This window comes from Octopus bimaculoides, chromosome 21 (genome assembly GCF_046866305.1).
Source record: "Octopus bimaculoides isolate indiv1 chromosome 21, ASM4686630v1, whole genome shotgun sequence".
NCBI lineage: Eukaryota > Metazoa > Mollusca > Cephalopoda > Octopoda > Octopodidae > Octopus > Octopus bimaculoides.
This window is the reverse complement of record NC_142948.1, coordinates 32,668,081-32,683,080: the sequence shown is the minus strand read 5'-3', so window position 1 is coordinate 32,683,080 and position 15,000 is coordinate 32,668,081. Positions and strand designations below refer to the sequence as shown.

Sequence of the window (15,000 nt, the reverse complement as noted above, 5' to 3'; positions counted from 1 at the left end):
TTTTGTTTTTAGGAAATTTATTTATTCATTTGTGTATTTTATTTATTCTTGGTGTGAAAATGGTTGAGAAACTTGATTTCTGTTGAAAATGTTTTCTGTAAAATGTCGTCTGAAATTATCTGTTATTTGTATTGAGGGCGACAGAGCTGACACTTTTATATGGAAATTTAAAAACTTAAAAACACATATGGTTTCACATTTTGGCACTGAGAGGTCACGGCTCTGGTGCCACAGACATGTGATTAGAATGTCACAGGAAAGAATCACAAAACGGATTCTTCAAGCCGAGCCAAATGGCGGGATATCTAGGGGTGGACCAAAAATGAGATGGTTCAATATTTTTAGTCTCAGCTGGACATGCCTGGGAATCCAACCAGAAAGTCAAATGGTGGTTGCTTCTGATAGGACCCTATGAAGGAGGTGCCTGAGGACTCTACCCTTCAAACCAAACCAACTGGCAGTAAACCCAGGGGTAAAGCAAGAATTGGATGGTTGGATATCCATAGTCCCAGCTGGTCATGCTTGGGAATCAAACCAGAAAGTCTAATGAGAGCTGCTTCTGATAGGACCCTGTTGAGGACAGGGTGCCTGAGGACTCTACCCTTCAAACCAAACCAAGTGGTAGGAAGCACAGGGGTAAACCAAGAATGAGATGGTTGCATATCCATAGTCTCAGTTGGTCATACTTTGTAATTAAAGCCCGTTTTCTTTGTAACCAGATTATTTAGCTACTCTATTAGTCTAACTACAGATTATATATAAATATGCTGTACCGTTCCTAATGAATCAGACCAGGGACTAATAATGAAACAATGAAACAAAAACTGGAAGAAAATGAAGAAATCATTTGTGTAATTATGTGTGGGATTATAATTTAAGAGAAATAACCAAGCGATCGTGGTGATGATGCTGTTGTTGTTGAGTGAGCTCACACTAATATTTCAATTGGGGAAACAGCATAAGAAGAAATATTGCTTACTCTTACTGTACTGGTGGTTTAGATGTGTCTTGTTTAAACTGTATAGTTAGTTTTATGTTCAGTGTTAACTGCATTCGTCTAAATGTGTTTACAGTCACTGTGCTGATCTAAATATGTCTACTGTCTCCATGTTAGTCTATTTTTGTTTAGTGTCACTGAGTTGGCTTAAGTGTTAACTGTTTCTGTACTGGTCTAAATGCGTTTATGGCCATGTTTGTTTTGAATCAAGTGCTATAGTGTTGATCCAAATGTGTTTAGCACTTATCTAACTTTTTTAAGTGTTATTCTATTTTTTAAACACGTTCACTGCATTGGTCTAAATATATTTAATGTTACTGTTATATTGGCTTAAATATATCTACTGTTAGTCTAAATGCATCTAGTCTCTGCTGTTTTTGGTCTAAATGAAATTTGTGTTTAACATTTACTCTGCTGACCGAAATATGTTTAATGACTACTATATTAGTCTAACTGTATTTAGTGTTAATGTCCTAGTCTAACCATGTTTACAGTTCATTTTACGTTTTATGTTACAGTGCTGGTCTAAATGTATTTAGTGTCACCATCCAACCCATGCCAGCATGGAAAGCAGACGTTAAACAATGATGATGATGAAGATGTCACCATTGGCCTAAGCATGTTAAGTACATCTGTGTTGGTCTAAATGTGCTTAGTGTTAGTCTAAATGTATTTGGTGGTACTGTTTTTTATAAATGTATTTAGTGTTAGTCTAAATGTGTTTAGAGTATACAATGCTGGTGTGAATTCCAACAGAAAATCGACGAAGATGAAGAATGATATTTACCTCTTCCCTGGTTTTCACTGGCTCAGACTTCCTGTGTTGTACCGTTTGGGTGCCACTGTGGAGAGAGTGCTGCTGAGCCAGTGAGAGCCGAGTGCCAGGTTTATAAACAGAGAATTCATCCGAAACAGATGATGTTGCCAAGTGACGATCCTTCTCAGCTCGTTTTGGCAAAGTGTTACAATGTATAACACTAGCGTCTCTATCGTTTAAAGACCTCGACGGGTCTTCGTATCGAGCCCCAGAAAACTTCATCTCAACACCTTGAGGCAATTCACATGAAGTGTTCAACGGGCTGTTTCCTGGTTGGTTGTGCGAGCGTAAAGTGACTGACTTTAGGCTCGGTTTTGGGCTGCAGTGTCCATATAAAGGGTTAATCCGCTGCAAGGCGGGGCCATGCTGTAAATTATCAATGTCTGTTTGCATGGGGGTGGAGTGTACTAAGTTACGTCGATCACAAAGTGACTCACTACTTGAGCTAGAACTAGAGAGCTGAGAGAATTTTTGAATGGGATCCGTTATTTTGCGAGCGGAATCTAAAGTCGTTATTGCCGTAATTGGTAGATTCCGCATTGGGCTGCGAGTCTGGTGCACTTGCGTGTTTACACTGACAAATGGTAATGTGCTTGAGTCATCCGTACTACTTAAGGAACTTGAACTTGAGGTCTGAGGAATCTTCAAGCTACTGTGCACCATTGGAGATGAAGCACCACTCGCAGCGCCAGCACCTTCCATTGTAGACAATGCATTTCCTGAAAGGGATATCGAAGAAGATGGCATTACAGATTGAGAATTCCGTTGGTGTTTATACAAGGGATTGGAAAAAGATAGTGGCTGCTGGATGGAGGAATGTTGAGTAGCAAATGATGTGGAACTCAAACTAGAAAACTGAGCAGGTAACGTTGAGCCGCTGAATTGTTCTTGAGGTGCCAGTGGTAGTTCCATGGACAAGGTTGACGGGCTATACACCGTCGGTTGATAACCTGAAGAGGACATGAAAGAATTTTGACTAGTAGATCGTTGGGAAGATGCTGCAAGAGAATTACTGGTATGGCTACGATGTTGAAGATCTGAGTTGGTTTTGTCTGCAAGCGCCGTCTCGTACGGAGCATCGCCTGTGTCATCAATGTAACTAATTCTGTTATCATAACCATTAACAGCTTCGGCTGTCGTTAGAATATCGTTCCACCATTGTTTTAACGAGTCTTTATTATTATTAGTGTGTTTGCTGACCGATACATCAGAAATATCTCGTGTCACAGAAATATCGTTAAATGCACTGCACATATTTGCCTCGTTAGTACGCTTCCATGTGCCTGATGTCTGTTGAGTGATTCCACCGTTGTCTGAATTCATACTGTCATCCATGTTTATTGTGTGGTTGTTGTCGTTCGTGTGTAAAGTTGACTTGCTCAGCTGAAGTAATGAGCTCACCGAAGGATTGCTGTTTGGTGTCGTGGCCAAATTGTCATAGATCTGGCTCTTTCGGTTAGGTTGTTTTTTCCCAATTTTGGGATCGTTTAAGGCCTGGGTGAGTCCATTGAGAATATCAAGTAATGGATGCAGTTTTGTTATTGTAGCCTAAAAAAAAACAAGAAAATAATAATTATTATTAAAATTAATTTCAAAGCAAGTCATATGAAAATCTTAATCAACCATCTTACTAATTAGAAATCAAATTAACAATGTTGAATTCTGTGTGTATGCGTGTTTGTGTGTGTGTATATGATGTCTGTTTATAATTATTTCTCTAAGGTATTTCAAGAATTGCAAATATCTAATTAGAAAAAAAGAAACTGAGATGAAAGATAAATGAAAATTTCACTGAAATTGTAAAATAAAACATTTCTACATTATCTTTAAAAAAAATAGTTTTAAATCTAATGAAATCTTTAATTAAATTTTTAGCGGACTTTTTTAAATAAAAGTAAAAGATTAAAACAACATGACTCAAGAGTCAGGTGGTCAATATTTAGAGATAATAAACTTTGACATTGCATGTTAATTAACATATTATTTAATTAAGCTATGATTACTCAAAAAAAAAAATCCTTTTCATATGTTGTATTCAAATGTGGACAATTAGATGGAGAAGCAATGACCTGCAGAGCAATGTGAATTGAAGAGTTTTGTTCAAGAACACAATACACCACCCAGTATAAGAATTGAAATCATGATCACTAGATCGTGAGTGCAACACCCTAACCACTAAGCCATGCACCCATATATATATATGTATATATAATATATATAATATGTATACTACTTGCCTCATTAGCTTTATCTAATGTTTCTATAAGAAGAGAATGTAGAACAGAGAGTTCTTTGCCAAAATCTATAACAGCATGCTGGTTCTTTAGGAATTCATTCCCAACATCTTCACTCTGAAAAATATAAAGTAAATGGATAAGTAATACAGTAATTAAAGACGATAATTAAAGACAATAATAAGGTTGGGCTAAGGTTAAATAGCAACGTAAAACACATTTCTTTCAGAGAAGCTCAAATGTGAAAAAAATAAGTAAATAAACAAATAAGAAAACAAGACTTACAGAAATATCTTTTAGAAACTGTTTCATATTTTCAAATTCTTCTTCTACAAAATCATTCATGAAGATCATGAATTCTTCTTTACCACCAAATCTAAAAGAAAATAAAAAGATAAATATATAAATAAAGCAACACACAAGACATTCCTTGCAGAAGTACCAAATATTTTATTTTGGTATTTGGCTTGCAAGATTCTTGTATCTTGGGAGGGTCATCATGTCAATAACACACACGCTGGTTCCATTTCACTTCTTTTATTATTATTATTATTATTATTATTTTGAATCAGTTAACATTTAACCAATTAACTAATTGATTGTTTATTTAATCATTCAGTTAATCGTTCAATCAATCAGCTAGGTTCATCAGAAGACAGACAGACAATTGCCCAAGATGCACTGATGCAGTGGGACTGAACCCAGAACCATGTGGTTGGGAACCAAACCTCTAACCACACATGTGCCTATTAAGGTAAACTTTGAATAGAGTAAATATAGTTTATCTCAATAAAATACAAAGGAAATGTATGAATCTGAAAAAAGAAACTCTTCGCTTACTGTGTGAAATTAGCCAGCTTTTGAATGGCCTTCGCTATCAAAGTTAATGTCCTGACAGCTTTGTCTGACGGGTATTCTACAAGAGAAGGATGATGTAAAACAAAGATTAGAATAATTGATAGTGACAGAAGAAATATTAATACAAAAAGGTAATTTTGATTTTCAACTTAACATGGAGGTTGTGTTAGAATACAGAATATTGTGTCATTTACCTTCAATTCTGGTAGCTCTAGCAAGCAATTCTCATCAGCCAATGATATAATTATGCGTGCTTTTATGCACCGCGACTCCTTATGAGAGATCGTCTCAAGGTAAGGATCCCCTTTGGTTCATGAATGATCATGAGATTGCACCTAAAAAGTTCCCATTCGAGGCACAAGTCTGGTCAAGGTTGTTTATGGAAGACCAGCAGTTACCCATGCATACCAGCCTCTTCTCTGCACATCACCGATGTCAACCAAGGGAAAGGCAAAGGGGCCGATACAGCTTGGCATCAGTGATGTTGCAACTCATTTCTACAGCTGAGTGGACAGGACTGACGTGAAATAAAGTGTCTCGCTCAAGAACACAATACGCAGCCCGGTCCAGAAATTGAACTCACGACCTCATGATTGTGAGCCTGACAATCTAACCACTGAGCATGCCCCTTCACATACTCAAGGTAAATAATGCTGTGTTCTAACACATCTTTCATGTTAAGTTGGAGATCAAGATTACTTCATATTTGAATGTGTGTACAGAACTAGAAATTAGTGTGTAGGTGTGTATTTAACTAGACCAGTTGTTGCCAAGCTGTTGTCCACAGGACTATCTGAATGGCATGCCAATGAAGAACTACCTTGAAACATTTTAGTAATGCAGCCCACCTGATAATGAACCACGTCTCATGCGGCCCACTTTTTGAAAAAGGTAGGTCATGCCTGAACTAGAAGTTAATGTGTAGATGTGTATACAACTAGAATTCAGTTTAGTGGGGTGTGTTTAACTAGAAAACAGTGTATGAAGATATATATATATATATATATATATATATACACAAGAGGATATCTGTGTGTAGTGTATACAGCTTGAAATCAGTTTATGGGCATATATACAATTATACAACAAGGAATCAGTGCATAAGAGTGTATACAACTGGGGATTAGTATATAGGTGTAGATACATTGAAAAACAAGTATCTGAGGGTGTGTACTAGTGTGAAACTAATGCATGGGTGTATACAACAAGAAATTAATGTGTGGGTGTGTATACAACTAAAAATCAAGTACAGAGTATTTATGTATAATGAAAAATCAAATTGTGGGTGTTGGGCCTCACAGAGGCAATGGCCGAGATCTTTAAAGCACCTTTCGAGCTCCAGTCAGCCCAAGGCCACAGCAGAAGACACTTGCTCAAAGTTCCACACATTGAGATTGAACCCAAAACTATGTAGTTGAGAAGCAAGCTTCCTAACCACACAGCCATGCCTGTGAATGAAAGTGACAATGAATATGAAGAGAAAATAGTAATTAAAAATTTTTTTTTTTTTTTTTTTTTACCTTGAATCAGTTTAAAAAGACTAGGAGAAAGGATTGCTGGACACAAGAATCTCAAAAATATTGATGCACTGATTAAGTTATCACTAAGGTCTTCCTTCTCGTTTACACGGCAGTTTTCTCGGAAACCTGCAAACACTTCTCGAAGTTCACTATATTAAGAAAAAGAAGAAAAAAAAAACCAAAATAACAATAACTAAAATAATCATCATAATTATTTAATGTCTACTGACCATTGCCAGTGTTATGTAAATGGCACTAGACTTCTGTTTCTGTTTTGGCAGGGTCTTTATGGCTGGATGCCCTTCCTAACCCTAACCCCAACCACCAAGAAGAGTGGACTGAGTGATTTTGACATGGCATGAGCACAGGTGAGGTCAGTTTTGGCATAGCAATATTATAAAATAAGGAGACACAAACATACACACAAACACACACATACACAACAGGCTTCTTTCAGTTTCTGTCTACCAAATCCACTCACAAGGCTTTGGTCAGACAAAGGTTATATAGTAGAAGAGATTCCACACAGTGAGACTGAACCTGGAATCTTGTGGTTGGGAAACAAGCTCCATATCACACAGCCAGCCCATGCCTATATGAGTGTGTGTGTGTGTGTGTGTGTGTTTGTATAAATATCATCATCATCATCATTCAATGTCCGTTGTCCATGCTGGTATGGATTGGACAGTTCGACTGAAAACTGGAAAGCTGCACTAGATTCCAATCTGATTTGGCTTGGTTTCTACAGCAGGATGCCCTTCCTAATGCCAATCACTCCAAGAGTGTAGTGGGTGCCTTTTATGTGCCACCAGCACAGGTGCCAGTTATGTAACACCAGCATTGGCCACAACTACAATATATAATGCATGTATGTATGGAAATAAAATAAAATATACAGAAAGGAAAATAATGTCTAGACATACCCAGGAAAATAACGTCTAGAATTTGAAATTTTATTCCAAGCTTGTTCGCAGAGTTTCTTTAGGTTGGCTTGGTTTCGTTGGAGAGTTGCATTGTTGGAAAGCTTGGTGGGGTCGACCTCATAGTCTTCCGACAGCTCAATAATCTCCATAACAAATTCTCTCAATGTCACTTGTAAATACTATTGGAAAAGATATTAAAAGAGAAAAATATTCAGCCAACAGGATTTTATTTGATTTGAACTCAGATTCTCTAGCTTTACATAAATGAAAGAAATATCTCACAATTTGAACATACAAAGTTAAGAAATAGAAAAAACGAAAATTCTTGACAAGGGTTCGATATTTAACCCATTAAGCATTCTGATTATTCTGCCACATGCAATGCTTATTTATTCAAATTCTTTCGTGCTAATCATACAATATCTTGTAGCTTTGAGATTTTAATGATGCGATTACCGGTGATAACGATATAAACTCGTTTTACTTACGTTTTCACCAACCAATTTCATGTAGGCTTCCATTGCCTTTGTTGCAATACTGTTGCCTCGAAATGTCAGATGTTCATTGTCTGCAAACGAAGGAATTATAATGGATCAGACAAACATAGACAAGAGAAAGATCATTTATCTTTTTATTCGTTTCAGTTATTAGACTGTGGCCATGCTGGGGCCACTGCCTTGAAGAATTTTTAGCTGAAAGAATCAACCCCAGTATGTGAAAGAATGAAAGGCAAGGCTGACCCCAGTGGAATTTGAACTGTAGGAAACCCATTGCGTGCACGTACATGTGTGTGTGTGTGTGTATATGTGTGTGCATGAATGTGTTTTTGTCTGTGTGATCTTGTCTTGAAACTGCATGTTAGTTGTAAATGAGTGTCTCTGTCATACAAGCAGTGTCATTCATTTCTACTATTCAGCTAGAACACGTCTGGGGTAATGGGGAAATTCTGTCTTGCTTGGAAACAGGTGAGGGCTGGTGACAGGAAGAGCATCCAACCTGTAAAGTAATCTGTCTCAATAAACTCCTTCCAACTCCAACCACATAGAAAAGGGGACATTAAAAACAATGAAAATGATGATGATGACGATGATGAAAACACAGATGACATATTTACCTAATCTAGATATTTCTGCCATGACCACATCACAGAGGAAGTTCTTTGCTTTATTCAAGTGCTGCATGGCATGTACTAAACATGTAGCAATGTCTTCCTTGTCCCGCACACTCACCAACGGCTCCAGATGTTCACACAGGCTCACATAATTACTGGTTAAATACTGGGAAAAAAAAAAAAATAACAAAACCATGAGGACATGTAAACAGTTATCAGGATACAATGATTACGAAAATGTGATGTGGGGGTGGATTGGGGTGGAGGTGGTTGCTGGTGCAGTGTTTAACCCCATGTGAACCTTGATTCACCAGACCATGACCAAGGACATTCTGGCTCTGCTCAACTAGTTTCTTTATATATGTGTCTTTTCACTTGGGCACATGAAAAGACACTTGAGCGAGTTTGTTGCCAGTGCCGCTGGACTGGCTCCTGTGCAGGTGGTATGTAAAATACACCATTTCGAGCGTGGCCGTTGCCAGTACCACCTGACTGGTCTTCGTGCCGGTGGCACGTAAAAGCACCCACTACACTCTCGGAGTGGTTGGCGTTAGGAAGGGCATCCAGCTGTAGAAACTCTGCCAAATCAGATTGGAGCCTGGTGTCGCCTACTGGTCCACCAGTCCTCAGTCAAATCGTCCAACCCATGCTAGCACGGAAAGCGGACGTTAAACGATAATGATGATGTCTTGCAGGCTACATTGGCCAATGCATCTTTCCACTGTTTAGGTCAGTAGCTCTCAACCAGGGCCCATGTCAGATTTTTGGTGGGGTCTACACAAGCAAAATAGTAAAGTGGGAAGCTACAAGTAGTATTTTTAAAGGCCCATTAAAAAAAATACAGAAATTTTGCTTTCGATGTATTCATTGCAAAAAAAATCAGCCAGGCTTCTTTCTCTGATGTTTCATGGTTCAATCTATACAAGTTAATGAGTGTGTAGTGGTGCGAAATTATGGCCGCCATTAAGGAAGTACAATCTACGCATGCACAAGGGACTTGCCTTCCCGGAAGCCCCTCGAGTGTGCATGCGTAGTAAAACCAGTACTTAAAGCGTTACTTTCATTTTATAAGCCTCTTGAGCGCGACACCTTCGATGTGACAACACCTTGCTCCTCAACGAAGCACTCTTCACCACGATGCCTTCGATGGTGATAGCTACTTGCTTCTCTGGCATGCATCAAGGAAACTCTTAACCTTCCAATACCGATTGCAAATCAATCCAGCGGCTGCTAAGCTGAATGACAGGACTTGTAAAACCAAGCATCATCAAAAAATAAAACTTATTTTTATTATGTTGTTGAATTGTTCTACTGTTTCTTAATATATAATTTTGTTGAAAGGTGATAGAGAGAGAGACTAATGTCTCTATTGCAACTATCAATCTTTTACAAGTGAAAAACAAAACAGGAATTTTGAAAGCAATATCAATAAAACTTAGCTTTTAAACATTGAATGGCTATGGTTGGGGGTCCACCGTGTGTACATTATATATAGTAAATCCCCCCAAAAAACGAAGAACAAAAAACAAACAACGTGAGGACATGGTACATGTAAAGTATTAGAAATGAAAACCAATAAAGAAACAAAGAAATGGTTTTTACCTCTGTAAAGTCTTTGTAAAGTTCTTGAGGTAGAATCTGTACAGATTGGTATTTGATCCGTACCCGAATCATGGGTAATTCTGCTCGGTTTTCTTTCAACTGTTTGCCAACAGTAACACTATTCACAGTGAACCTAGCCAAAGAGTAATAATAATAATAATAATAATAATAATAATAATAATAATAATAACAACAATAACAACAATAATAGTGGTTTCAAATTTTGCCACAAGGGTAGAAATTTTTGGGGAAGAGATGAGTCGATTATATCGACCCCAGTGTTCAACTGGTACTTAATTCATTGACCCCTCCGAAAGGATGAAATGCAAAGTTGACCTCGGCAGAATTTGAACTCAGAACATAAAGATGGACGAAATGCCACTAAGCATTTTGCCTGGTGTGTTAACAATTCTGCCAGCTCACTGCTTTAACAATAATGATTTCAAGTTGATTACATCGACCTAAGGGCATAACTGGTACTTATTTCATCAACCCCCAAAAGGATGAAAGGCAAAGTTGAGCTTGGCAAAATTTGAACTCAGAACATAAGGGCAGATGAAATACCATTAAGCATTTTGCTCGGCGTGGTAACAATTCTGCCCGCTTGTCACTACTATAATAATCATCATCGTCATCATCATTGTTTAACGTCCGCTTTCCATGCTAGCATGGGTTGGACGATTTGACTGAGGACTGGTGAAACCAGATGGCTACACCAGGCTCCAATCTGATTTGGCAGTTTCTACAGCTGGATGCCCTTCCTAACGCCAACCACTCCGAGAGTGTAGTGGGTGCTTTTACAATAATAATAACCATGATACTTTCTACTATAGGCACAAAGCCTGAAATTTCAGGGGAGGGGGTAAGTTGATTACAATGACCTCAGTACACAACTGGTACTTAATTTATCGACCCTGAAAGGATGAAAGGCAAAATCGACCTTGGTGGAATTCGAACTCAGAACGTAAGGACAGACAAAAAATGCCACTAAGCATTTGGCTCAGCGTGCTAACAATTCTGCCAGATTGTCACATTCCTTTCTATTATAGGCACAAGACCTGAAATATTGGGGGAAGGGGCTAAGTCAGTTGCATTGACCCCCAGTGCTTGACTGGTACTTAATTTATCAACACAGAAAGGATGAAAGGCAAAGTTGACCTTGGTGGCATCTGAACTCAGAATGTAAAGACAGGAAGAAATACTGCAAAGCATTTTGTCCAATGCAGTAATGATGCTATCGCCTTGCTGCCATTATAATAATAATAATAATAATAATAATAATAATAATAATAATAATAATAACAACAACAATGTTCTCTATTTCCTGGAAGAAGAAAAAATATTTAGAACAAAATAGAAAATAAGATATGTAGATAACATACCATTTCTCAACTAACTGTTTGTTACCAAGGTCACAGACTGGAATAGTTACAATTCCTGAAATATAGAAAAAAAATATATATAGAATAAAACAAAAATATTATATAAAAGAGAAAGAAAGAGGGGTTGAATCTGTTGGTGTAATCGTGCGTGTGTGTGTGTGTGCATCAGAGTGAAGATGCATGTATATGTAGGTTTCTGTGTGTTCGTGTGGTGTATGTGTATGTGTATATGATGGTGTCTGTGTGTTATTATGTGTTCTGGTGTGTCTGTATGGTGGTGTAAGAGTGCAGGATGGGGCTGTATCTATGTCTAAAATGATCAAATTTAATTTGTTGGGTCTCGAAATTTCTTTCTAGTCTGTTTGTTAATATATCATTAATTATGTTGCTGTTCTGGTTGTTGTTGATATTGCTGTTGTTGGCAGAATTTTAGAAACAATTTTTTAATTGAAATATTTAAAATGTTATTTCAGAATAAATTAACTCAAAAAAAAACTAAGATGAATAAATGACATTCTTTGGCAGTTAGTAGGGTGACAAATACCAAAAGCTTCCACCATACCATTCCACATATGGAATACTTAAGAATGCACTTGATTTATCTGCTGCACAAGGTCAATATTTCCTGTAAGAAGCAGTGGTGGTAGATGGGGTACTGTCATGTGGGTCTACCACAAGTCCACTCGAAGAAACTTCTTTGTGGTTGTAGTGGGCGGCGGGTGCTGACTGGAATCTACCACAGACCGACCAAAAGAAACACAGCTATTTCTAGAAGCCACTCAGATGCTAGAAATAGCTGTTAAAACTCTTGCTCTTAGACACAGGAGGACACATTAGGTGATGCAATGTGATGCTGGTGCTGCATAAAAAGCAGTGGTGATTGTACCATGTAAAAATCAATGGTGATGGTGCTATGTGAAAAACACTGGTACCACATAGAAAGCACTGGTGCTGGTGCCACATAGAAAGCAATGGTGTTGGTGCCACAAAAATCAGTGGTGATGGTGCTATATGAAAAACACTGGTATTGGTGCCACATAAAAAGCACTGGAGATGGTGCCACACAAAAAGATGGGCTGGCTACAGTCAGAACAACTTTGATCTGTTTAACCAGGGTGGATCTGTGGCTGAAAAAACAGACAACAGACTTTAACGAATTACTGCTTAATTTATGAGATGAGTTGTTAGTACTATTATAAGCTTTCTTATTAGAAAGTATCAGTCATCTTTCATTTGTCAGTCATTGGACTGTGGCCATGCTGGGGCACCACCTTGAATTAACCCCAGTACATATTTCCTGAAAGCTTGGTGCCTCCAATGGTCACTAACACATGTAGATATAATTACAAGGCCATAGACACATGTAGGTATCTCTGGTGGTGATTGGCACATGTAGATATAATCATAAGGTCATGAAAACATCTTGATGTTGTCCAAAGGCCACAAACACATATAGGTGTCTCCAGTGGTCATTAACATATGTAGCTATAGATAGAAAGCTTATGAAGACATCTTGATGTTATCCAAAGGCTACAAACACATGTAGGTGTCTCCAGTGGTCACTAACACATGTAGCTATAGATATAAGGCCATGAAGACATCTTGATGTTATCCCAAGGCCACAAATACATGTAGATAAATACAAGGCCTCTAACACATAGATATAAACAGTGGCCTGATAGATAACAATCTTATTAATTTGCAGTTTAGTACTTTGTGTTGGAACTTTAAACTCAATTGAAAAGAAGACAGAGTATAATTGGAGCTGAGAACAACTGACCTATTTTAGTATTTTTATCTTTTTTCTTCTTCTTGTCTGCTTCTCGATACAGATACAAAATAATCTGTTTTATGTTGAGCAAGTTACTGAAACAAGATAAAAAATAATAATAATAACAATACTAATTCTTTCTACAGGAAGCACAAGGCCTGAAATTTTGGGGAAGGGATTTCAACATTTCAAAGGTACAAGACAATGCATAATTAAGTCAGAAGAACGAGAATAAAATAAGAATTACATGTGACTAAGGAAGCTGGATTCTGGAGGATTAAAAACAGAATAATAATTACCTGAATTCAAAGAACTCTCCCCAAAACAGCATTTCTGACTGTGTTTTACAGGAAGTTTTGGCATGCATTGAGGAATCCAGAAAGATTTCACAAAAATATCTGCAAAAAAAACAAAAACAAAAAAGAAAAATGAAAGTTTAAAAATACAATTAAGGGGTCAATTGTATCAAATCTGACTTGCTCTCCAGAAAGACATATTCAATAAAAGAAAGGCCACACTTCTACCTGTACAGTCTCATTGTAAAGGTGGTACTCAACACCTCGGGTAAGCCTACGACCCAGTAGTTTAGAAGTTCTTGTCCATATTGAGGCCTTCTGTTTGTTTTTTTAGGTAGGTTTACCATCCATTGCAAGACATAACACAATGTATTACCAGGTCCATGAATTGAAACCACAGTCTTACATGTGTGAGACATCAGTTAAGAACAGTGTTTGTATGTGTATGTGTGTGGTGACATCAATAACACCAGAGAGAGAGAGAGAGAGAGAGCCATCTTTAACATTAGTTTCATGACTAAATATGAGTGTGTGTGGGAGAGAGTGAGAGCTTCTTTAACAACAGCATGTGTGTGTGTGTGTGTGTGTTTGTAACTGATGTCACACACCAGATACCTAATGCCTCATGTCAGTAACAGCACAAACAAACACACCTTCATTGTACAGTGGCATTTTAAAGTTATATTTACGATGCAGTTGCAGTTGCAGTTTCAATTCCTAATCGAGGCCATTTCACTTAACTCATTCTTCATCTATCAATTTGAAACACTTTGTCACCTCTCACTCAGTCTCATCTCATTCCAGCGGAATTTAGCAGACAAATGAACTCAAAGACCCAGTCATCAGGAATGTGACACCACTTCACATTTTACATTTTTTTTTTTTTAAATTTTAATTTTTCAATTTTTTTTTCTTTTCCTTTCATGCCATAAAGTTTGTGTCAGCTGATAAAATCTGTTTGGTTTGTCCTCGCATGCCCCTCCCCCACCGCCGATCACTTTCGTGCCCCGCCCTCCCATTCTCTGGCCCTGGTTCTTCTAATTTTCTATATAAGAGTTAAGTGTTTATTGGAACAGTTTCAAATCACCGCAGTTACAAAAGAGATAACTAAAAAAGCAAACAAAAAACTCAAAAAAGAAAACAAAAACAACAAAAAGCAACTTAACATGAACTGGAATCTTACCTTTTTTTTGGTGGTATATTCTTGGCCTCCCAGATCCATAGCTTCAAGGAATTGTCTACACGACGTTCTTTGTTGATGTTAGGCTGAATTCCTTTCCGTAAGCTGAGAAGATAAAATATAAACAGTTATTTTTATGCGGCGATGGGGTTTTTTTTATGGGGGGTTATTTTTTATTTTCATTTTTTTGTATGTTGTTTCAGTTTTTATTTTGGGGGGGATTCTCCATTTCAGTCTTTTATGCAAACATTGACTGAACGAAATTTAAAAAAAAATCAATGAAAATGTTAAAGAAACAATAAAGAATTG

At 37.5% G+C, this 15,000-nt stretch overlaps 1 protein-coding gene across 45 annotated transcripts in view; it reads right to left on the bottom strand.

Annotated features, from left to right (window-relative positions):
* LOC106883233 (ras GTPase-activating protein nGAP) overlaps positions 1–15,000 on the bottom strand; it is a 567,079-nt gene that overhangs the window by 38,465 nt on the left and 513,614 nt on the right. For 44 of the 45 annotated variants that reach the window (XR_016237793.1, XR_016237794.1, XM_089339023.1 and 41 more), the window contains 13 exons: positions 14,695–14,796; positions 13,515–13,613; positions 13,225–13,310; positions 11,445–11,499; positions 10,063–10,195; positions 8,464–8,626; positions 7,838–7,917; positions 7,350–7,528; positions 6,427–6,575; positions 4,889–4,964; positions 4,334–4,424; positions 4,052–4,165; positions 1,785–3,362 (listed from right to left, as the gene is read on the bottom strand). Coding sequence is in view for 43 of the 45 variants with exons in the window: in XM_089339023.1 (XP_089195149.1) it covers positions 1,785–3,362; positions 4,052–4,165; positions 4,334–4,424; positions 4,889–4,964; positions 6,427–6,575; positions 7,350–7,528; positions 7,838–7,917; positions 8,464–8,626; positions 10,063–10,195; positions 11,445–11,499; positions 13,225–13,310; positions 13,515–13,613; positions 14,695–14,796 (2,905 nt within the window). In the remaining 2 variants the exon portion in view is untranslated. Of the gene's footprint in view, positions 1–1,784; positions 3,363–4,051; positions 4,166–4,333; positions 4,425–4,888; positions 4,965–6,426; positions 6,576–7,349; positions 7,529–7,837; positions 7,918–8,463; positions 8,627–10,062; positions 10,196–11,444; positions 11,500–13,224; positions 13,311–13,514; positions 13,616–14,694; positions 14,799–15,000 lie in introns of those variants that run through there. The other variant, XM_089339062.1, reaches the window with a different exon arrangement.